The sequence below is a fragment of the Micromesistius poutassou genome (genome assembly GCF_964030765.1).
Source record: "Micromesistius poutassou genome assembly, chromosome: 18".
NCBI lineage: Eukaryota > Metazoa > Chordata > Actinopteri > Gadiformes > Gadidae > Micromesistius > Micromesistius poutassou.
The window spans coordinates 1,930,423-1,955,422 of record NC_140288.1 but is presented as its reverse complement, the minus strand read 5'-3'; the positions used below and the strand labels follow the sequence as shown (position 1 = coordinate 1,955,422).

The window sequence follows — 25,000 nt, the reverse complement described above, 5'->3', positions numbered from 1 at the left end:
GCAGCACCCGCACAGGGGAGCTGGGGGCTCGCTATTGCTGTGTTCTCACTGAGGAATCATTTGTTTACTGTTGAAAGTCAAAATGCTAAAGAAAAACACTACAAACTTCATCTGAACTGCTCTCACCCCCTGTGGGCGGCAGAGAGAAACAGGTCCGCCCAACCGCACATAATAAATGGTCTCAGGGTGGGTTAGCCTTTGAGATGAATTATGTGCGAGTTGTGCACAGCGTGCAAGACGGCCTCATGTTTATTCGTAGGGCACCGACTCAGAGGCTAGATTTTATTCTTCCATTATGCATCTGTGTTTTCCTGTCTTTCTTTATGCCCTCTTCTGTGGGGCTGTTCATTCATTTTTCAGGCGAGCCCTTTTGTGTGTGTATGTTTATGTATGTGTGTGTGTGTGTGTGTGTGTGTACGTGCATGCGTGTGTCTGTGTGCATGTTTCTATGTGTGTGGGTTTGTGTGTGTGTGTGTGTGTGCGCGTGCGTGTGTGCGTGCGTGCGTGTGTATGTGCGCCTCAAACAATAGCAGGTAACAGCATCAGCTCCTGGGAGAGAGTGCGACTGCAACTCTATGTAACAATTGGTCGGTCACGAGCAGCGAGAAGCATTTGCTCTGTGGTGACCGTTGAAACGTACATAAACTCCCCGTTTCAGAACTTCCGCCTACGACCACGTAGGCCAGGGGTTAGTCCGAACCCACGTAACAACACAGAGATGATCACTTACACTTTGCGGGACCCAAACGGGAATGTTTTCAAATGAAAAACCCTTTAAAACTGTTGGATTTTGTTCCGCCTGATTGTTATTCATTGACTCAATGTTAACACTGGCTAGGTCATGATTAAGACTGCCCTCTTGTTATTGGACACAAAATGTCACATGTGATGCCATCAAAGCCTTTGTGTAGATGTGTCTATTTCTTTGTGTACGCATGTGCGTGTGTGTGTGCGTGCGTGTGGCGGTGTGTGTGTATCTGAGCTACCTTCTTTTTCCAAACACGCCAGATGAAATGATAAATACACTTTCCGCATTCATTGAATCCAGTCCTTCACATTGTTTGATAAAACCAGGAGATAAGGCGGTCACCCATGTCTGCCAACAAACGTATTCAACTGTGTCCATCTAGAGGGAACTTCTTGAGAACTCCCGTGGACCGGAGCATGCTAGACCCCATGGTTATAACTGTGAGTCGTGGCTGAGTTTTCCCTCAAACAGACAGAGCGTGTCAGAAAGGATTTGTTCACATGAAAGCTAAAGACGTGGGTTGTTGTCTTTTTCAACCCTTTGATATGATTCGACGTGCCATGCCAAGCTTATATCAGACAGGCATTTACTTACTGTGTGTGTGTGTGTGTGTGTGTCCATGTGTGCGTATGTGTTAGAGAGGTGCAACTAAATCACATCAGAATGGCTTCTCCCCGAAATCATAAACCTACATCTTCCGTGTTAACAATGCAAGCAGACATACACACACATACACACATGCACACACGCACACACACACACACACACACTTCCTTTAGCCAATATTATTACAACAACTTGCCCGGCTTCCTGATTCCATACACTTTCCCAGAGAAAAAAACAAATAAAGCATATAACTTTCACAGCATATTATTAATCTCAGTACCGTATGATAAATGACCCATTAACGCACGATAACACATTTTGTTGGCATACAAAACAAATTAATTAAAAACGTACATACTACCGTATGAGATATAGGACGTCATAAAAAAAAGCTACGACAGCTACTGTAGCTATAATGTTTAGACATGCATGTTTTTAGTAAATTATTAACAAATTTTTACTGGGGAAAAGGACGCAATTATAAACAGAAGCCTACTTTTGTTCAAACCATATGCTAAGGAAATGAAGCCGGCCTATGAATAATTGAGAGGAGGAGGGAACCATTATGATATATGAAACATTCAGAAGAATACTTTAAGCCTGCAGTCATTCGTGTCCCCCTTCACAGAGGGGCGCATGATACCACAGAATCTCAGAGGACGCTCTGCACACACACACACACACACACACACCACAGCGAGCACCTGAAACACACGCACACACACACACACACATACACACACAGACACACACACACACACACACAAGGTGCCCACGTACACATACTCGAACACACATGCGCAGACATACACATACATAGAACCAAAAAAAACAACACAGTCAGACAGACATCACATACAGACAGGAATGCAGACAAACACACATGCAAACACAGATACGCAGAACCACACACACACACACACACACACACACACACACACACACTCACCCTCACACACCAGTAGATGGATGTCATTTACCTTGAGTGAATGGTGCTGACTCTCGTGTAACACCATCTCCTCTGTGATAATGAGGGCCCGACTGCACAGGTCCAGCGGCTGGTGGAACCCATTATACACCAATTAGATCATGACCACATTTCAAATCCTCCAAGATTTACTGCCGATCACATACACATAAATAGAAAATACAAAACAAAGTCAAAAACGAATGAAGGCAAATCCCTTGTGAGCGCTTTAAATAATCCTATATTTTGGGTTGGATGATCGCCAACTAAACTGCACATAGCCTACTGCTCGGGTAGAAAAATCAGATGTCCAAAAGGGCTTAGCTTTAATAAGGCCAAGTTAATACGGTAATAACAAACTTAATCAATCGAAGAACAGTGACGCCGATGTTACATTACCCGATCCACTTTAGCTCCAGTATCCATCAAAACCCCCAACAAGTGAAACGTGAAAGGTGTTAAACAGTTGTTTGACAGAAGAAAGTCGCGAAGTTAACGTCAGCTTCAGTACAGCTGTGAGAGAACACGGCTGGCATTACGGAGTGTCATGTTATAGTCAACCTGAGAAACGATACCACACATGGGCAAGCCTATACATCCCTGGTACAGAGGTGTGATGTGTTCAGGATGTCCTCGATAAAGGTCGCAGGAAGTGGCATTACCGACCACTCCTCTCTGGTTAGAAATGACTATCAACCCCTGGTTGGTATGACGTTAGGCTTATATATCCATGAGATAAAACGCTATATAAAATGTTTCCAGACAACCCCGAAATGGATTTGCTATTCGGTGATGTAATGCAAATGATGGAGCAATCATTGAGAAATCTGTAAACGATTATCCCTTCTTATGAATAATGTTTGAATAATGGATATGTGTGTGTGTGTGTGTGTGTGTGTGTGTGTGTGTGTGTGTGTGTGTGTGTGTGTGTGCGTGTGCGTGCGTGCGTGCGTGTGTGTGTGTGTGTAGGGTTTTTAGGGGGGAGGGCCCTTGCACGTGGACTTTAAACTGAAAATATCCTCCGAAATTAAATTTGGAACGCGTTAATAGTAACGGTGTGATAACGTTGAAAAACGTATTAACGTTATTTATATTTATCCGTGTTATTTTCCACTCGCACAGCCTAGTTACACTGACACCCACCTGAACAAATATTGGGAAGATGAGGATCTTCGGCGCTACTTTGACGTAGCCGTAGTTAGCGTGCGACGTGTGCGAGCGGACGATGGTGCAGTTCTGGTAGTTGGCGAAGTTGGCGTTGTGCGGCTGGTAGTTGGCGTTAGCGTTCGTGGTAGAACTGTTCTTGGACGTTTTCGAGTTGCCAGATCGGCGAAGGAAGTTTGTTCGGCTGGAGAGACCGCCACCTCCGCCACCGCCGCCACCGCCACCGAAGTTACTAGCAGCACCGCCAGCAAAGGTGCCACCAGCGCCCCCTTGTGGCGGTGGCACAGGTGGCTGTCTTGTCGGGTACAGCCTGGAGGCTATGCTGGAGGCTGTACAGGAGAAAGAGTGCAAAATTAAACGACAATAAATGATACGTTCAGGATATTTATTGTGTTTTACTCTGCAAAAAAATAAGTACAAAAAATGACTTGTTATGTTGTCATAATAAGTGTGAGAAGCTGTTCATTCACACTTTACACTTAATGAATAATGTATAAAACAGAAACCACAAATCTTACCCAACGTGCCCTGATTATCTGGGTAGACAGGCCTCAAAATCTAAAATAAAGTAATAGAAGAGAAAAATGTAACTGTTAGTAGGCCTGTGGAGTGCTATTACCGTATTTGAAGCTGGATAAATCAAACTTATATCCTTAAAGTTTATCAGTGAAGCCTTTGAGACATTTGTGCAGTCATAGTTATTGTAGTTTGTTACTTTGTGTTATATAATGTTGTAGCCCGGTATTAATGGCCACCCAGGTTTCTTTTGTCTTTACACTTCATCCGACATTTCCCCACCTCTCACTGGTTCTGCTACTGGTTCTCCTACTCTCCTTATCTCTATTTAATGGGTTAAGAACCCTCCATTTTTATACTCTTCGGATAATTCCTAACAAGTGATGTTAACGTTCACTTAAGCACTTAAATTTAGCCCGATGCCTCCTCATATTATGTATCAACAGCAGTGAGCCCATTCAAATAAACCAAGAGTAAGGATTGGCTGAAGATCATTCGTGAAACATGATTCCCGTTAGAGCTCAGACGATTAAGTCGCTCCACTCCCAGGTTTATTATATTGAATTATTGTTTTCATTTAGCTGTTGCTTCATGAGCCAACATGATTTCTCGATAGCGCTTCCTGTATTAGGTGTGTGTTTATTACAACATGGTAATACAACACAATAAGAAAAAAACGATAAAAGCGAAACAATTAATAATAAATATTGATTTTAATCGTGGCTGCGTCTAATCCCTGTTCACGTGGAGTCGCTCCGTGCTATTGTCCTCAGTTGGCCTTCAGCAGTCAACAGTGTTTCTGCCAAGGGTCTCCCTTCTAATAAAAAACACTACAAAGTGCTCTTCCTGTTTAGAACACTGGCTTAAGTGGAACATGACAAGTGCAGAGTTGCTCACCACACACACACACACGCACACACGCACATGTACGCACACACACACACACACACGTATGCACACACACACACACACACACACACAAACACACGTGTGTGCATACAAACACGTGAACACATGCAGGCACACATCACACATACGCACGGGCACACACACACACACGCGCACACATCCATGCACACATCAGGCGTACACACACACACGTATGCACACACACACACACACACACACAAACACACGTGTGTGCATACAAACACGTGAACACATGCAGGCACACATCACACATACGCACGGGCACACACACACACACGCGCACACATCCATGCACACATCAGGCGTACACACCCACACACACACACACACACACACACACACACACACACACACATATAGACGGACCATACACCCACACACATGCATTTAAAAAACTCAACACATACACACACAAAATGCATCGTAACATGCAGACAAACACAACTCACACATTTCAGACACAAGGACAGGTTATGTAAAGGAACATGTAGGTCTATAGCAGTGACTCCGATCAGAACTGGGAGACAAAGCAATCGTCACAACATACATCTAATCTATTGTCAGAATGTGCTTTTACTTTTCACTCCCGGAAGCCTCCTGAAGTGTTTCTGGACGATTGTAATAACCCTATGAAGTAGGGTTATTACAATTGTCGGGTTGATACTGCAGGGGGGAATGCATTAACCAGAGAGCGAGAGTCGCTTGTGCTAAACCAGAGTGGTGTGGCTGGGTGGTAGGTTAGTATGATATATATTTCATGCAGAGTTAGCTTAGGAATTCATTTCAGAGCCTTGACTTTAATCCATACAGTATGCTTTATTGTGCTTTTTATCACCATGTCTTCCTGACCCACATACTGTACATGATGTCATCTGATCACGACATCTTTTTATCACCGCGTCTTCCTGACCCGCATACATGATGTCATCGGATCCCGTCGCACATGTTACACAAGTCACATGGTTGTGGTCGGTTTGTAGGTAGGATAACACTTGTTTTCCTTTTGCAATGTATATATCTATCTATATATATATTTTTTACCATATTACCTCTTTGGGAGTGCTTTAGAATGGCCAGCTTCAGGTTTAAATAGGTATACTTTATCACGTTTATATTATCATTATTGGCAAAAGGAATGGAAATGGCACATATTTGTGCATATTTTGCAACAATATTGCTTGTATGAACTTAATGGCGGAAGATGCACAAAATGACTTAAAAAAAAAAATGAAAGGAGCTCTCTCTGGGAAATACCTCACTGTATCAAATGCGGTATTATCGGTGCACACAGGTGTACAAGCGGTGTACAAGCGGTGTATTCCGCAAGTGTGATCACGCGACCATCGTCTTTTTTTTTGGGGGCACCACGTGATGGGCCTGCTGGGCACGACCACGGCGTCCAGTCCGGTCTAACTAGTGGCGTCGGGGATGTACGGCAGGGAAACATATCTGGGGTGGGCCACCACGTGTCCCCGGTGAGGATGTGGATGATGGGGAGGAGGGTGGTGGTGGAGGAGGTGATGGTGGTGAAGATGCAGCTCCCCAGCAGCACTCTGAGGTACCTGGCTTCCAGCATTGATGGGCGCCAGGATGATGTAGTTGTCCCCGTTGGACGCCTTCACCCGGGTGCCCTTCAGCGTGGCCGTGGCATGGGGGTGGTGGTGGAGGTGGTGCTGCTGCTGCTGCTGCGCCCTGGGGTGCCCACCGTCGAGCTCCTCGGCCGACCCCACCCGGCCACCCCACCCGGGACCCCCCCCTCCGCCCCCCAGCTCCGAGCCGTTGAGGAGGAGCCTACGGGTGGTGCCGGGGGCCGGGGTGGGGCGATGGTGGGCGGGGAGTGGGGGCACGGTGGGCGGGGTCTTGCTGGCGACGCCTACCCGCCTGCGCGTGGGCGGGGACGGAGGGTCGTAGTTGGAGGTGGAGGGCTTGTAGGCCGGCCGGTGGACGAGACCCTCGAAGCTGGGCTTGGCGGCGGGGCCCGTGCGCCACACCACCAGGCGGATCTCGTTGGAGCTGTTTCTACGGGGAGAGACGGGGGAGTTAGTGGAGCAGAGCTTACTATTTTGACCAATCGTATCTCGTCTGAGCTGTTCCTATAATGACAAATGGGAAATGAGAGACATGGGAGATAGTCAACTAAAGCTAAGTACACGTTTAGTTAGAGCTGTTTCTACAGTAAGACCAGAAAAAAGTTAGCAGACCCTATCAAAACTATATTAATTATTCATTATTCATTATTAGTATATATAGCTGTTTCTACAATGTGAGAAGAAGAGATAAGTTCATTGGTAAACTATAGCTACACTATACAAACTAATTTGATTTTCTGGAGGTTTCTATAACAGTCGACAGAGACGTGCGTTGGTAAACTGTTGCTATAACTAAACTATTCATTGCTAGATCAAAACAAAGAATATATATCATTGATTATTCCTTGTAATAACTACAGCTTTTTCAAGCACTTGAAATTCAACCTGGAGAACGTGGAACATAAAAGTGAAAGTAGAAACTAGAGAGACAGACAGTGTAATAATAACAGTGTAATAATACCATGTGACACAATCACAGAGGACACACAAAATCCTCTTTGCGTTGAGAAAGCAGCCCGGGTACACATTCAAACAGGTGTACATCAGCGGTTACCTGATGGCGTGGGCCAGGTCTATACATTTCCACTGCTCCACGGGCTGCCCGTTCAGCTGCAGGAGTGTGTCTAAGTGCTGGAGACCGGCCTGGTCGGCTGGGCCTCCTGAAAGACAACGGACCACACGGACACATTCAGGGTGACGGTGGGACTGCACCACCATGGTTCTCATACGCAGCGCTGCTACACGGCAGGGGGGTTTGGAACCCACAACCCCATGATTGGAAGACAAACGCTGGAAACGCTACGTTAAATGACCGCAGAGATATAAAGGGATTTACATACGAACAGTTTTTATTGTGAATACAAATTGAAAAAAAGTTGTACATCCAAATGCAGGGCGAGAGAAAAACAGGGTGAGCCCAGCTCCAGCCAGGGTTACGGGTTTGATTCCCACCGGGGCCTCCCACGCTAAGGAATGCATGCCCTCACAGTAAGTTGTAAGACGCTCTGGATAAAGGCATCCACCAAATGGCATTTATTTATTTATTCAGCAAAAGACGAAATAGTCTAAAGAATGACGTGAACTTGGGGGGGTACGCCCACATGCACCCATCAATCAATCAACGGCTGAATCCCACCCACCTGGGTCGACAGCCTGGACCCTCACCGGGGAGTCTGAGCAGATGGTGAAGCCATAGCCGTCCTTTCCTCGAAGGATGTTCACCTGCAAGAGAAATCAGTCATCAAATAGTTTTTTCCTCAGTGTTCAAAGCAACACAGTTTGTTTTGAATGAAAACAGAAGAGCTTCCGTGTGAGCGCAGACAGACGTACAAAGTAAACACACGAACTCCCGAAAGCTATAGCATGCCACAACGCTCGATACCTGTCAACACGTATGGAATATATTGTCTCATCGCTGTGCACATCTAACATTGCGGTAGGTAAAAGGATGGCACAAAGTTATTTAAATAAATTCAGAACTAAGAGGGTGAGGAAATGTGACTAAGTTATCCAGTGGTCATTTAAACAGGAACACACAGATGTAGAGACGGACAGATATCCCTGAACACAGAACACAAAACAGAAGGCGTTTTAAACACACAGCACAGAATCTCCCATTCCCTCCGCATAAACCCCAAAGTGCACAGCTGTCTGGGGACCGACACAAAATAATGTTTATTCAATTTTCGTCTCCAGAATTGACTCGAGTCCTATTCGAAGCGAGCTAAATAAATAAAGCCTGGCTATAGTCGCATTCTGTGTGCTTTGGGCTAACACAGCATGGTTTCATGCTATTTCAAGTATTTTAACTTGAACACATATAGTTGAACAAAACCTGAATGCTTCTACTAACCTACACCCTTTTACTAGTGTTGCTATATTCTGTATGGATATATATGCTGTGTTTAAGATTTTAGATCCATACATAGGGGGTCTGGGGGGGGGGTTGGGAGACAATAGAGTTAACTTAAGATGCCCTATCTTTCTGTCTCTCTCTGACCCACCAAGGCAGACATCCATCACCTATGGGTCCAGTGTGGGAGCCAAAGTCAACAGACGGCCGTTCAAAACACCAGCGTTTCCATCTCATCCGGTGACGGCCCGAGGCCCCAAAGAGCACACATTTACAAGCTCATTCTCACACTCTCGCCCCTCGCTCTTTTTCACCCTCACTTCCTCTCACTCTTATTCTCTGTATGCCGGTATATTACGTTGAACCATGTTTAAAAATCGTCCTGAAAAGGTCATGGATTGCATTTGTACTGTTTCACTAGTGTCATGTAATTATTACAGGTCACTCATGGCTGATATTTGCAGTGCGGGAGCAGTGTGGGATTTAATGTGTGGGATGTAAAAAAAAAATCCTTCCACAGACAAAACAAACTGCAGGTTATTCTAATAAAAGAACCACAACGACCACAATGCAATATTTTCAGACATCTCCCGAGGAAGGATGTTTCATATAAACACCTCCGAGACGATAGGAAACTCCTATGTCCTCGATGGCACAGACTAAAGCAAGAAGCCCGCCTCGGCGTGCGTGTTTATGTGTTTCTGCATGTGCAGCACGCACGCGTGTGCGCGCGCGTGTGTGTGTGTCCGTGCACGCATGTGTCTGTGTCACGGGGGGGAGGAGAGAGGGAGGATCTCGGTCTGTCTGCCGGTCCCCTCATGCGGAGGTAACACAGTCTTTCCCGCCCCAGTACTCCCAGAATACGGTCACCCCACACGATGCGTCACTAGGGCCAGGGCATCCGACACAAGGCGTGCCTCCCTTCAGTCAGCCTGTCTCTCATGCAGCCCCCACCTCGTAGACCGCAGAGAGCAGCACGCTAGGTCCGATGTACGTGTCGCCGAGAGAACAGTGCATAGAGCACATGCATACGTGTAGACCACCGGTTGTTTGTGCATGTATTCATGAGGACATGCATGCTGACGTGCATGTCACGGATAAAAGAAAGCCTGTCACGGTGAAGACTGGAGTGACGTGCATTATAGATGATAGTGTAGGAAAACACACACACACACACACACACACACATACCCGCACTTAACACAGGAAACTATCGCCCTTCCACCCACACACTTTTACGGACAGCCGCTTTCTCGGAAGCGAGTACACATGTTCCCTTTCCTTAGAAAGACAATGTTATCTGGGTCAGGTGTGTTTGGGTGACACACACAAACATGTGTGCGCAAAGAGTAAAAATGTTACGTTTGCACTGCATCCTTTCGAAAACAGGATGGTGTGGGTCATGTTCTGGGGATGTTCCAATCTTCGTGTCAGAGTTGAACATTGTTGCGTAAAAAGTACAGCATCTCTCTACGGTCACACTTCCAGTTTCCTGAAAAATATCTCATTTTATGTTCTGCCACAAGTTATGCCAGACCTACATTTTGGTTATGGTTACAGCGATGGAGTCAATTGAGGCATAAATAATAGACAGCTGTGTTATGGTCCGCCTGTTGCAGACAGTATTCCTCAGCTCTTCAATTATTTATGAGCAACCCGTTTCCCCCCTCTCAAAGCGAGGGACAATCGGTAAACTGCCCTCCGGCTCGCCAATTCATGTCCAAACCAAGAAATATATATTAATATCTCCACACCAGTCCGCACCACCACACCACTACTACTGCGATAAATAAACACACAAACCCAATCTTCTCCGCAGTGATCCCTACCTCCTTTCTAATATTTTAAGTAGACTAAAACTTTAAATGTACATGTGTCACCCGGTATCATTCCCCAAACGTATGTGTCTTCATGTCCCATGGACCTCTAAAACCTCCAGGACAGAACGACAAAGCAACAAGAAGAGCAGAGCCTCCACCGTCTTCCCTCCAACTCCCCCCCCCCCCCCCCCCACCCCCCCGCCTCCTTCTCTACGGAGACCAACCTGAGGCAGCCTACATCCGATGCAGAGGTGGCACAGCCCGTGGATGGTGTGGAGAACACCTTCACCTCCTCCTCCACCTCCTCCTCCTCCTCCACCTCCTCCTCCTCCCAGGTCTGCAGCCAGCACGCACACGCTCCTGCGGTGGGTCTGGGTCAGGACGGTGGCGGTGGCGGTGTTGGGGTTGCAGGAGGAGGAGGAGGAGGAGGAGGCGGCGGTGGACTGGGAGCCCCTGCAGCCGACCGAGTACCGCCACAGCCTCCTCTGGGCGGGCGAGTGCGTGCTGCGGGGGGTCCGCCCCAGCGGCTCGGGGGTCTTGAGGGTGTTGTGGATCATCTCCACCGCTGCTCGTGGCGCTCTCCGTCGCCCCGGTGACACAGGGGCAGACCTGGGTTCCACCGCGGTGGGTTCAAAAGTGACAAAGTACAAAGAATCCGTCCCGGGGTGGTGGGGGGGTGGTAGGGGGGGTGGGGGGGCCGTAGTTTGTGCTGACAAAAGCGTTTGACAGAAGTGCTACGCTTGTGTTGTCAGGCTTCCTAAACCTCTGCCGCTTTCTCCTACGGTGAAGGTGTCAGCATACTGCTTTCTGCCTGATTGTCCCGTTGCTATATTTCTATTCTGCGCTCTCCACTGACATCAGCTGGATGTCAGAGCACAACTCCAAAACCGCCGGGGTGCCGCCGGCTGCACTCGTTGCACACACCGGGTGCGATGAGCTCAGGCTTTTTTAGATTAGGGTCTCGATCCCACGTCCGGCGTTGGGTCTTGAGCTTGACGTTTTCGCATGATGCCTCTCGTCTCTGTCCCTGTGTGTGTTCCCTGCGTCGGCGCTGGAGAAAACAAACAAACGGCCCTCACTTTGTGCTCTTCGCCTCCCCCCCCGCTTCCATCTCTTTTTTCTTCTTCTTCTTTTTGTTGTGTTTTGTGTGTCCCGGTCGATCCGTCCCCCCCAGGCAGAGGAGAAGCTCAAGAGTTCAAGGTGGCAGCGTGTGGCCGAGGGAGTGCAGCGGCGGCGGCGGCAGCAGCAGTGTCAGTAGCGTTGGACTGGGATCCACTGTGTTGGCGTCATGAAGGCGAGACTGGCCCTGGAGGTTGGCCTGGACGGCTCTCACTGCCGCCCCTGGCAGGGGGGCTCATGGGAACTGTTCAGCGGCAGAAGAATAGTAGGAAGTGCCCCCTCCACTGCGCCGCCCCCCCCCCCCCCGCCGACCCCCCTCCTCTCCTAGCACGCTAACACACACACACACACACACACACACACACGCGCACATGCATACACACGCATACACACACACATGCATAGGCGCACACATCCCAATAGATACATGCAAACGCAGGCAGACACACACACACACACACACACACACACACACACACACACACGCACACACACACACGTACATAGGCACAGGCAAACACAGAGGGAGACACACAAATACACACACACACACACACACACACATTCATTCAGACACAGACACATTCATACACAAACACACACACATAAACACACACAATCGTGCAGCCATGCACACACTTGCTCTCTCTCTTGCACACACACACACACACACACACACACACACAGCCCATGGCCAGCTTTATTGTAGCTGTCCGTGATAAGGTCAGCTTCCTTGGTCTTTCCCTAACGGACTACAAAAGAAGTGCGATATCTCATCAGAGGTGAGAACTTTTCAATGAGTAACGTGGCCGGGATTTGCCCAGGCAGAATGTGAGAGGGCTATGTGACACATGTTGCATGCACTTTGGTTTAAAGTGTATGCTTCATTAATAAATAGATACAATAAACACAATAAATAATAGTTAAACTGAATTAAATTCAATAGATAGATAATTCAATAGATAATCCAGATTATTATTTGTGTGGTCAAATGCTGAACCTACTTTTCACACACACACACACACACACATACACACACACATACACACACACACACACACACACACACACACACACACACACTCACACACATGGCGCCGCACCACGAGTTCCCACCTCGTCAGCTCTTCCTAGCTCCGAACCCCACCACCTCCGTCCAGACATGGCTCTCTCTTGTTATGCTTTCAAGCGTCCATATTTCCTCTATACTTTCCCCTCCATTTCCCCCACCCCCCCTCCTCCCTCCTCCCTGGCAACGGAAACTCTCACGCCCGGAAACACAGAGAGACAAACAGCCCTCCTCTACTTGAAGTCGATCCAAACAGCGCTATTCGTTTATTTTCTCTCCACACCTCTACGGCTGTGACAGAGGTGATACGCACAGTTGTACGTAACAAACACTAAGAATACAGTAGTCCAGCTGGAGCTGGCCTTGCAGTAAGTACACTGGATACGCTCATGACGACAAACACTACACTGTAATACATTAATATCTGCCCTTCTGTGAACACTTTCATCCAAAGTGTCAGTTACATAACTGTGAGTGCACGGGCGGTCCCAGCGGGAATCCAACATCACACAAAGTAACCAATTAAATACCACAGTGCCAACGCCGTCCATCGAAAAAAAGAAAGAAAAACATTAAATGTTCAACCAATTTAACAGAGGTGTCAACTTAGGACAAACACGGGTGCTGCTCATAACAGTAATTATGGGTCTGCTGCCTTTATGTACCAGTGCGCATTTCTTCACAGTTTTAGGCCCCGTTTACACGACGGCGGAGGATTTGGTTTCGCTTTTTCCCTGCGTCCGCATGACAACGGAGGTTAAACGGAGGCCATAACACGGAGACTTTTAAAACCTTCTTCCAGAGTAGCAGTTTTTTGTTGAAACTGCAGCCCCCCACGGTGCTGTGTGGACAGGAGAACGAATTTGACTTTTTTGAAAGCGCTGACGACACGCTGGAGTAGAAAGCCGCTGTACGCAGTACGAGTGCGTGGTACGAGCGATAACCTGCGTTTGTCCCGCGTTAACACTTCTATGAAAAGGGTCTAATGACCCCGACCACCGATATAAGCAGCTTGGGACTGAAGCCGCTACCTGGTCGTTTTCCCATGGCAATGGTAAGGAGGGAGGCGGTGACTTCACACGGAGTGACGGGAGTTGAGCAGAACCAAGGTGGCTACAGGGGCTACGAGGAGCCCACAGAGGAGTCCGTTGTCCTCCCATCACATCCTGCCTGTCGCAAGGCCGGCTGTCCCTGTCTTTGCCCTGTCAAGCACACTCTGCAGACCCTGAGACCCCATCAGCCCCCCCCCGCCCCCCACCCGCCTCTTTTCTCTGTCCTCCTCCTCCTCCTGCTTCCCTCTTAATAGGCAGAAGGACGGATTACATGTAAGCATAAGAAAGAGAGAGAGGACGCGAGAGAGAGAGAGAGAGAGAGAGAGAGAGAGAGAGAGAGAGAGAGAGAGAGAGAGAGTGAGTGAGAGGCAAAGAAAAGCTTGTGTTTGGGGGGAGAGAGCGGCAGTGAATGGCGGCCATGAAAAGGCTTGTGCGGGCGCCAAACAAGGCCGAGCTGCTTGTTTCAGCAGTGTGGGATCACTCCACTCTGTTAAAAAAGTGAATCTCTTTTTGCTTTCTCCCGTATTCAGTCTTTTTTCCCCCTCCTCCTCTGGGTCTTTGTGGGGACCTGAATAAACACCGGCTATCAAAGGGGGACAGGCCCATCCTCCTCAGCCAGACCACATCGTTAGTGCAAAGGCCAAGTGTGGCACAGCGGCTAGGGAGGAACCGCAGTGCAATTAACACACTGGTTCTTTTTTTAACAGGGAATAAATACTGTACTTACTGAAATAAAGATTCAAGAGAACGGGGCTGTCCTATGGAGATGTGTTTGGCACACGTGTATACACATTTCAGTCGGAACGGGGATAGGGTTGGTTTTGAGTTTGTCGTAAGTTATTACGTAGCAGCTGGCCGTTTTAAGGTGTCAATTGTTGATTCATTATTGCAAAGAGACCGAGATGTGTGCCCTGAAAGCTAATGTAAACTGTATCAGCTTTCTTTAGGGTTGATGAATCACATTTCTCCTTGTGCATACCTTGGCCTTTCTTACTGTGACACAAAAGAGAGAAATGTCCCGGCCCTCTCCATGGGGAGCTTTCAGGCTTATGGTATCTGACAAGGCTGCTTTAATGTAACATTAATCTGCCAATGATGTTTTTGAATGTGTTTCTTTAACTTTGAAGCGTGCCAATGAGCTAAGTAAACAAAGTTAAAAAAAAAAGTAAAGCACTTTCAGGATATCAATAATGTACTTTTGAAATGACTTGCTGGCTTTGAAACTGCTGGCTTTATGCCGCTAAACACATTTGTCTTTTGTGATGAATGACTTCCATTACCATGCGAACAAATGACGCAAAAAAAATCATGTGTCTTTGTACTAACCAAATACTAGGGCTGCACCATACAGGGAACATGCTCCGGTTTTACAATGGTTTAAAAAGCCATAGCAGTTTGAAATAGAGTTAAACACATTCAATGTACCTTCTCAATACATGTCTCTAATTGCATGTGCTGTCATTTAGATACAGAGTGTGTGTGTGTGTGTGTGTGTGTGTGTGTGTGTGTGTGTGTGTGCGTGCGCGCGCATATGTGAGCGTGTGTGTGCGCACGGGCACATCAGTCAGTTTTGTGTGTGACCTGATATGCATATGAATGGTGTGTGTGCACAGCAGAAGTCAATGGGTGGCAAAAAGTAATTTCACATCCTTTATCCAACCCTGTGCCTTTGAGGTTGTACTCTCGCGTGTATCTTCATTATGAAACATCGATTTCCACACTACAAGTTATCTCAAATTCTGATCAGGCTTTCTAAATGAATGCATGCTTAAAGGAAGACTTCTCAATGAAAGGTTTCAGATGATAGAGATAGTGGGTCAATTTAACGTTTGCAAACCTTTCCAAAATGACCCAAGGGTCTGCTGCAAAGGGCAGCCATGCTGAACGGACGGATTTATAGCAGTCGATGAGAAAGGAAGGGAAATGTATTTTTGACAGCATCTACATTAGGGTTAATGACATATGCCTAAACCCGTCGTAAGATGATGTCAAAGTACAGTTATCGTCAAATTATGTGTAATGTATAAGTACATAAGATCAGCACAGGTAGCAATGGAATCATCTTGTGGCTTTGTCAATCGAAAACATGGAAATGGGGGAGAAAGCGGCAGAAATGTCTCTTAAAAGAGTTTACTGCTTCATGTTCTTGACTGGATTTAATTAAAAATGTTTGTGTATTTGTATTTTAAAAGTATGATTGTTGAATTAGGAAAGCGACTTAACCATAAAATGCACACATCTTTACACGCAAGCAATCTTGTTGTAGATGATATAAGATGTTTGGCCATTTAAAACCATCATCTTCTTTCTAAAACACGATGCCAATCATTTGGCATTCATTTCTCAACTCATGTCTCAACTTTATGTTTTTTCCTACTAGCTGCTGCGGGACAGTCTGTCTGAAAATAACCTTTAAAATAATAACAATAAAAAAATATAATCTTGCACCCTCGGGACTCCCATGCAAATGAATGACACACTCTCAAGCATGACATACCCCAAACAGTCCCTCCAGGAAGTGGCGGTGCGCTCGGTTCCCTGCACAGAGCTCCAGATTCAATTAGCGGCGACGCTAAGAGGCTAAGAATGTGACGAATTCAAAAGATAAATGGACCGCTGACGGCGTTTGAACGGGGTTTGGTTCTTGCGCATTCTTGGGAGAGTCGGGTGTCATCTAATCTGTCTCGCACATGCAAAACACTATTAGAACGTCTAGCGGACTCCACTAGTTATAACCAATGCCAAAGTATACACTTTGATTTTAAATGTGAATATTATCAAAATGCTTAGGAAAGCATACAAATTCCTTCAAACAGTATGCTTAGGAAAGCATCATCATCATCATCATCTTCATCATCAAACTCCTGAAAGACCCTTCAAGAGGCATGAATTTGAAGGTGTGGACAGGGGTACACCCACGTACATCACGTACACAGACACGTACACAGAGGAAATGAAGTGAAAGTCAGCGGTACTCACCGTTAAGCATTGCATATTCTCGGGGCAAGTGTCCTCAGGGGCATCACCATGGTTTGACAGCACAGCCTCTGAAAAATACACAAAGGAGTCACGGGCGGACAAAGTCCCCTCAGAGCACATGTCCCTCTGCCCTATACCTTCAATAAATACTGAATTACAAAATAAAAGTCCTCCAGTAGTTCTCAAAGAACCCTGTTTGAAGTTCCCTGGACCGCAGCGGGATCAGAAGGGGTTCTGTCTATCGGGATCGGAAGAGGAGGCTCATCTCCGACCATAATCTAAAATGTACGGTTGTGGGAGAGCGCGCACACACACGCACGCGCACACACACACACACACACACACACACACACACACAGGGAGGCAACTGGAATAAAAGAGAGTGGCTGGCCGCGATCGGAAATGCTCCTCGTGGGATGAGAGTTTTCTACCACACTAGCCAAAAGAGGAGTGGAGGAGAGGACTAACAGAGAGAGAGAGAGGGACAGGGGAGAAAAAAAAGAAAGAAAGAAAGAAAGAAAGAAAGAAAGAAAGAAAGAAAATGAAAAAAGAAGTCCTTGCTCCATTATCCTTCCGTCTTCTGTGAGGTTGCTATGGTTACCCGGGGACTCAGCCTCGCCTCCCAGTCCTTTTAACTATTGCTCATAAAGGCAGCATTCAGCAGCCGGGCACAATGCTGATCTCACTCTTTTTTCTAGTCCCTCTTTCTCTCCCCCCCCCCCCCCCCTGTCTATATCTCTCTCTCTATCTACCTCCCTGCCACCCCCCCACACACACACACACAGACACCTCTCTCTCCCCACTCTCTCTACTCCCTCCTGACCTCGCTCCCTCCGCAGTGACAGAGATAAGTGCCGCAAACTCACCCTTTCTTCTCCCCCTCTTTCTTGATCCATCCATCAAACTTCCACCCAAACTTTTTCTCTTGTGTGTTATGCCTTTGATAGACCCTTCCAGTGTGGCGAGTCACCTTTTCACCCCCACCCAAAGACTACAGACTATTCTATCTCTGCATGAAAACTTTGAGGATAACTTTATTTCCCCCCCACATGGGCAGGGAATATTGAGGGCATGTGAGCGACCTTCTGTCTGGTGTCTGGTGTCTGGTGAGGCGCCCTTATTACATTATGTGTGCACGTGAATGCACTGCGAGACACACACACACACACACACACACACACACACACACACACGGACACAAGCAAGACAGACACAAGCAAATACACACACACACACAGACACACACACAGACACACACACATGAAACAGAAACAAGGGATCCGAAACACATGCACCATGACAGATGAAACGTTGCAGACTCACTGCAGCACACGCATCACAAACCATTTGTTCATTCAAAGACATTCAAAACTCGTATAGCCACATCCCCGTCCGTAGCATTCCAGTGGATACTTTCCCCCGCTCCCACTCCTAATCGAACGTGGCATGTAGCACCGAGGCCTGACTTTATAGATATTACTGTCTCAGATCTCCAGAAATCCGTGTTGAGACATGGGCTAACGTGGTTAGCTTCAATCCCAGTTTGACCCCCATTGTCCCGGGCTAGAGATGAATCGCATATGGCTTCTGCTGCTGGAGAGACAAGAAGCAGCTGGCACTGAAAGAGATGCTGAATGATTGACAGGGAAATGAAAGGGAGGAGAGAGAGAGAGATAGAGAGAGAGAGAGAGAGAGAGAGAGAGAGAGAGAGAGAGAGAGAGAGAGAGAGAGAGAGACAGAGAGAGAGAGAGAGAGAGAGAGAGAGAGAGAGAGAGAGGAGAGGAGGATGAGGGGGAGGAGAAGAAGTAGATTGAAATGCTGGAAGGTTCAGATAATGGGACATGCAAACACAACAGAACAAAGACAGTGGGAGAAAGAGAGAAAGGGAGGAAAAGAGTGGGAGAAGATGAAAGGAAAAGAAGAAAAAAAAAGCAGAGAACCAAGAAAGTGAGGAGAGTCACGCCGTGGTCAAAAGATGAAAAAAAACGAAGAGAATAAGTAGAAGTCTCTGGCAAGCTGCCACGGCAGAGGAGAGCTTAGGCCGAGCGATCTGTCAGAACGGAAAAAAAGAAGCGAACAGAAAAAAAAAGAAAAGAAAAAAAAAAGGCCCTGCCCTTTCTCTCGCCGCCACCGGGGCACTCCGCCGCCGCGGCTTCACCGCTCACTTGTTTCTTCCCGGCTCTCTTCACTCACTTCCATTTTCACCCACAAACAAATAAACACTTGACGGATACTGCGAAGGAACCCCCATGAAGGAGGTGGAAGTCCCCCCCCCCCCGCCTCCCCTCCACTCCACGGTGCGATCGGCTCTTTGGAGTCCCTCGGCCGCGCTGAAAAGAGCAAGGCCAAGCGCGACTGTTGTTGACTACTGTCCAACACAGTGAGTTAGAGTCCATCGGGGGGGGGGGGGGGAACAAAGAGACAATGGGGCGGACGGTTGGCGCATTGTGCCGGTTAAACTGCACGGCGTGGGTAATAACGGTTACGCCGCCAGGCCCTGACGGCGCCCACCGGCCGTCACGCTTAGTTAGCGATCACAGAGCGTACCCAGGGATAGCGGGGGGGGGGTTGGCGGGATATTGGTGGTTTTGTGAGATAACAGAGGAGCCTTTGCGGTTTGATCAATTGTGACACGAATCACGATTTGTGTGTCATTTGTGTGTGTGTGTGGGGTGCGTTCAGGACAGAGGACGACTGAAGTGTTCGGGATTCGGGATTGTCTGTTTCACTTCGCTTCACTTTAAAAGGCCAGAACTTGGTATCAAACCCGATGTAGTTTCTCAAGGACATTAACTCTCGTTTGAATTCAAAGACACGTCTCAGATCAAATCAAACGTAAGGGGTAGAGCCCTTTGAAGTGGGACACAGTGCTATATAAGACGTTCTTTTGAGTAATATCTCTTCTCAATGCCATATCTAAGCTCCACTAGAGAAACAGAAAAAAGGAAAAAGACAAGAAAAAAGAATACATACAGACAAAAACAGAGAAAACCAAAGTCCCTCAATGGATGAGACACAGAAGGAACAGGAAACTAACTAACCAAAATATAATAATAAAAACATCAGTGTCCTGGATAAGGTAATTGTTTCTGATGCCCGTTTTGCATGGGGGAAACTGAACTAATTCTATACGTTCAACCTCTCTGTACGAGCCAAACAAAGAGAGCCAAAATAGATAAGGACGAATGCAAGTGGATGGGACAAGATGTCGCCAGCACTTACTCTGCTGTGAAGGACTATTCCACGTCACCGAGAGGAGTTACTTATGTGCTAACAGGAATCAACGTCTACATCCATGCAGACAACCACAACAACCACGACAACGCATGCGTGCTTCACATGCACCAGAGTTTGTATACATGCACACACATCAGGGTTGAATACACACTCCCCCCAAGGAAACACACATCTACGTAAATGTTGTCAGGCAGTATAGTGAAGGGGCCGGCTTGACTCCTAGATGAAAGGTGACAGGGTCGGATCCTCAACGTCCGCAACCTAACTGGAAGGCAACAAGATGCCCTCACCCCTACCTGCTCCTTAGCAACATCACAGCATTGTCGAAAACATGTTCCGATTGGTCAATAATGGTCACATTGGTGTGCATTCATTTTTTGAGACACCTTTAAACAGTTCCAAATCAATGAACTACAAAATCAAACTTTATTTAAAAAAACGACGGTCAGCTATCGACCGGATGAATTTCAGCTGATTAAGTCGATAAAGGAACCACAACAACGTTATGGATGGAAGTAACTCCTGTCCAGACGATCCTTGATAATGACAACAGTGGTGTGGGCTGAATGAGCTGGCCATGGCGGTCACTGAGACCACATTTGACAAGGGTGTGGATGACGACCAGGGCAACATTTATTATCTTACGTGTGTGCAATGACGAGACAGCCCGTCACGTTTTATTTCACACATATTTCAATTTATTTAGGATGAAAAGTCAGCTCAATTAGCTGTTGGTACATTCATCTACTCAACACATACACCTCTGTTTAAGAGGAAGAGAGATTCCATATATGGGCAGACAGTGACGCCTTGGGCCCCTGACACGGGCGGCACATGACGCCACGGGGGATAACGAGAAGACCCTGCAGTCAGTCCCTGACATTTTCTCCCCGCCTGTTGCCTGCGACTGGTCTGAATGGCACAGTGCAGTCAGGAGAGATTAGGTCTGCTGTCTGTAAAAACCGAGAGTGTAACAGCTAGGAACGAGGGCGGGATTCGAAGCACGACTGTGGTAGGGATGTTGTGATATTCGTGCTGCGCTGCGTATTAAATTTGATTTATGATTTCAGATTCCATTTGGGTGGCGTTAAACTGCCAACCTAATCGAAGCAATCAAATTCTTCAAGAGACGTATTTTATTCTTAACTTTTCAAAAAATGCATTATGCAAAATATTGATATTATAACACAGCTTGGCTTCTTAAAACTTCTGAAAAAACGGCTTCAGGACTATCTATTTAGGTAAAAATACCAACTTCGAATTAAACGATCACTATTTTGTATGATAATTATTATTTTTTGAAATTGGTTTGTCTTCGCATCCAAGCCGTTCCATCTAAGCTAAAACAGCATGATCCCTTGGTAGCTATTTGATTGATTTAGACCACTCTAACTCATCCTATTCTCAACAATATTCCTTAAATATGGCCGGAGTTAGTCTCTTGTGCAATAATATTGAATGTCATGAGATTATGTGAGGCAGAACCCAGCAGGAGGAGAAAACAGAAGGGGATGGAACAGAAAAACATAACAACAACAACAACAACAACAACAAGTAGCAGAAGCCGTGGACGAGAGAAAGAGAGAGAGAGAGAGAGAGAGAGAGAGAGAGAAACACATAGTTAGAGAGAGAGAGAGAGAGATAGAGAGAGAGAGAGAGAGAGAGAGGGAGGGAGAGGGAGAGAGAGAGAGAGAGAGAGAGAGAGAGAGTGAGAGAGATAGAGAAAGACAGAGAGAGAAAGAGAGCGAGAGCATCTGGGTCAAACACTTCCTGTCAGACATCAAACGGACACAAGCCCCAGGTCAATATTACCCTTTGGAACGAAAATCATGGCATCAACCTACCGCACACACACACACACACACACACACACACACGCACACACACACACACACAAACACAATCAACAAAACCCCACAATGGCAGACAGCATAGAGACAGCACACTAAAAATGGCCATGCACACACAACCCCCTATTACCACATTAACCCCCTCCATGCACACACACACACACACAGACACACTCCAGCACCCAGCAACAGATGCCGACGTACATCACATTTGTTTATAAAGGGAACCAAAAATACACAAACCAGCAGGCTTTTCACCCTTCAACAACTCCCCCCCCCCAGCAGGATATTAATCTCATGCTCAAACTGAATGCCGTACAACCTTGCAAGGCCTTGCAAGTATGTTAGTGTATATGTGTGTGTGCGTGTGTGTTGTGTGTGTTGTGTGTGATGTGTGTGTCTGTGTGTGTGTGTGTGTGTGATTGACCCACCTCTCTATTAAGGGGTGGTGGGTTTTATGGAAATGTTCTTTTTGTGCAGATGACACACTTATAAAGCTAAGGCATCTGCTTATTGGCTGTTGGGCTGTTTTTTGTGTTATTTTCACACACATTCAAGCCACCTGCCCTGCAGTGCAGGAGAGAAGTGAATTAGCGATGGTTATAAACAGTCACACAAACACAGAGAGACACACATACATACTAACACACGCACTAACACAAGAGACACAAATACTAACACACACACTCACACAGAGACACAAATACAAATACTAAAACACACACACACACACACACACAACAATATCGAATAGCCCTATATTCATTAAAACGAAAAAGCCAAATGGAATTAGAGAACATCCTGTTCTGTAAACACAATATAAAAAAACAAAAGTTATGAAAAAAGAAGTCGGGGAGAATCGATCCTTCATGGATGAACCGTGACTTTAATGGATTTAATTATTGGATTAATTTTGATTGAATCGTTGAGCCGTCGACTTGACTGTTGTTCTCTGTCGGATGGCGTGACGTTCGCGGTGTTAAAGGATCATAGCGGTCTGGGTGAACAAACCATCATAGCCTCTCTCCTCTGGCTTCACTAAATCATCCGTTACCAATAACATCCATCAAAATACTTCCTTGTGGCGTTTCTACCAAAGAGCATTCTGGGTCAGGCGGCCTGCCGTGAATGTAAACAACACCGGCCACGCAGAACTTCGCCCTTCTTCTTTGTTGTTTTGGAATCGATGTGCGTCGGTCATTACAGTGTCGACACGGTATCGGTATCATGACATGCAATTACCAACGATATGAGTAACGGATGTTTCAGTGAAGCCAGGGGAAACGGTCACCATGGTTTCATCACAGACCTGTGGCGCCCTTTAACCCACATGCCTGTTTGTCTACCTCTGATGAGATCACAGCAGGGCATGATGGGTAAATAAGGACGTTCGCCCTCGGGGATAAACGAGGGATGTCTAATCCTGGACCAACTGAGGGGGAAAACAAGCGGGCTGTTTGTCCAGAGATATGTCCCGTTTCAGTTAATAATAATAATAATAATAATATAATAATAATTATTATAATGCTGCATAAGGGCTTACAGGTTCACAGGCTAGCTGACCTCAGAGCTGACCAGGTGCTGAGAAGCACACAGCCTGCCTCTAGTTTTAAGTCCACTCCGGGCACATTTCATATTACAGCCCTTGAATCCCAATGTCCCTCTCAAAGGCTTCGTCGGGGGGTCGCTGTCGTCAGAAGACGACGGACGGACGCACACTGGGAATATCCCACAGAGGGAGCGTCGAAATTACACCGGAATCCTCATCTATTGGGGAATGTGGGAACGCTGCCAACGAGCAAGAGCGGGGCCTTTCTCCGAGACATGCGAACCGTGAGGGCGGACAGGGAACAAAGCGGGCTGTGGGATAATGATGCGAGGATGGGATGTGATGTCGGACAAAACGGAGACAATGGAAAGGTGACTGGAGAGGAGGATCACTGAGGAGACATGCCTGAGAGGACGGATGGACGGACAGACATTCAGAGAGATGGACGGATGGAAGGACCGATGGATGCTAGATAGACATGTGGATTGGTTGGAAAAGAGAGAGCGAGCGAGAGACATAGAGAGATAGAGAGAGATAGAGAGAGATGATGAGAGAGGGAAAGAGAGATAATGAGAGATAGAGGGAGAAGAGAGAAAGAGAGAGAGAGAGAGAGAGAGAGAGAGAGAGAGAGAGAGAGACAGATAATTAGAGAGGGAGAGAGAGATGATAAGAGATAGAGGGAGGGAGAGAAGAAAGAGAGAGATCCAAAGAAAAAGAGAAACAGAGATAATGAGAGAGGGAGAGAGAAGTAAAGAGATGGAGAGAAAGAGAGAGAGAGAGAAAGAGAGACAGCGAGAGATAGTTAGGGAGAGAGAGATGATGAGAGTTAAAGGGAGGGAAGATAAGAATGCAAGAGAGAAATAGAGAAACATAGGTAATGAGAGAGGGAGAGAGAGAGAGGAGTAAAGAGATAGAGGGAGGGAAGAGAGAGAGAGACATACATAGAATAGGTCAGCACATGTGAAAGTAATGACAATGAACTGGAGTTTGGTCATCCTAGGGGGTGCTGCGATTCCTCATGCATGGCCTACATTCTGCTCGCTGACACACAGACACACACACGCACACACACTCACACACTCACACACACACACACACATACAAACACCCACACAGAGTAATGTATTAGATTAGACAGTAGTGGGCCAGTGATGCCATTGGGGGAAATAAAACGATATAATCCATGGAAACTGAGTAAAACGACGTTATTATTATTATTCATCCTCCAATGTAAAATTAATCTAGCAATGGGCAACACCTCTAACCTTCCTAAATGCTTAAATTTGACCAGGACTGGGGAGAAAATGACTTGTTCATTCTTTTTTTTAAGACTTAAGCTGCCATCCGGCATGTTATTACGAGAGGGTTTTCCATTGGTCGACCCTCGCCCAATCAGATGTAACTGTCCCACTTTCCAGCCAAAAAAAGGAAAAGTCTTTAGCTTTAAAAGTT

The 25,000-nt window shown here is 46.7% G+C and overlaps 1 protein-coding gene across 1 annotated transcript in view; it reads right to left on the bottom strand.

The window, feature by feature from the left end:
* LOC311363279 (regulator of G-protein signaling 3-like) overlaps positions 1–25,000 on the bottom strand; it is a gene marked incomplete at both ends in the record, with an annotated part of 96,791 nt that overhangs the window by 58,625 nt on the left and 13,166 nt on the right. The window contains 7 exons of the mRNA XM_084483243.1: positions 2,335–2,412; positions 3,465–3,802; positions 4,004–4,043; positions 6,494–6,950; positions 7,575–7,680; positions 8,161–8,242; positions 16,913–16,980. Coding sequence (XP_084339369.1) covers positions 2,335–2,412; positions 3,465–3,802; positions 4,004–4,043; positions 6,494–6,950; positions 7,575–7,680; positions 8,161–8,242; positions 16,913–16,980 — 1,169 coding nt within the window. The remainder of the gene's footprint in view (positions 1–2,334; positions 2,413–3,464; positions 3,803–4,003; positions 4,044–6,493; positions 6,951–7,574; positions 7,681–8,160; positions 8,243–16,912; positions 16,981–25,000) is intronic.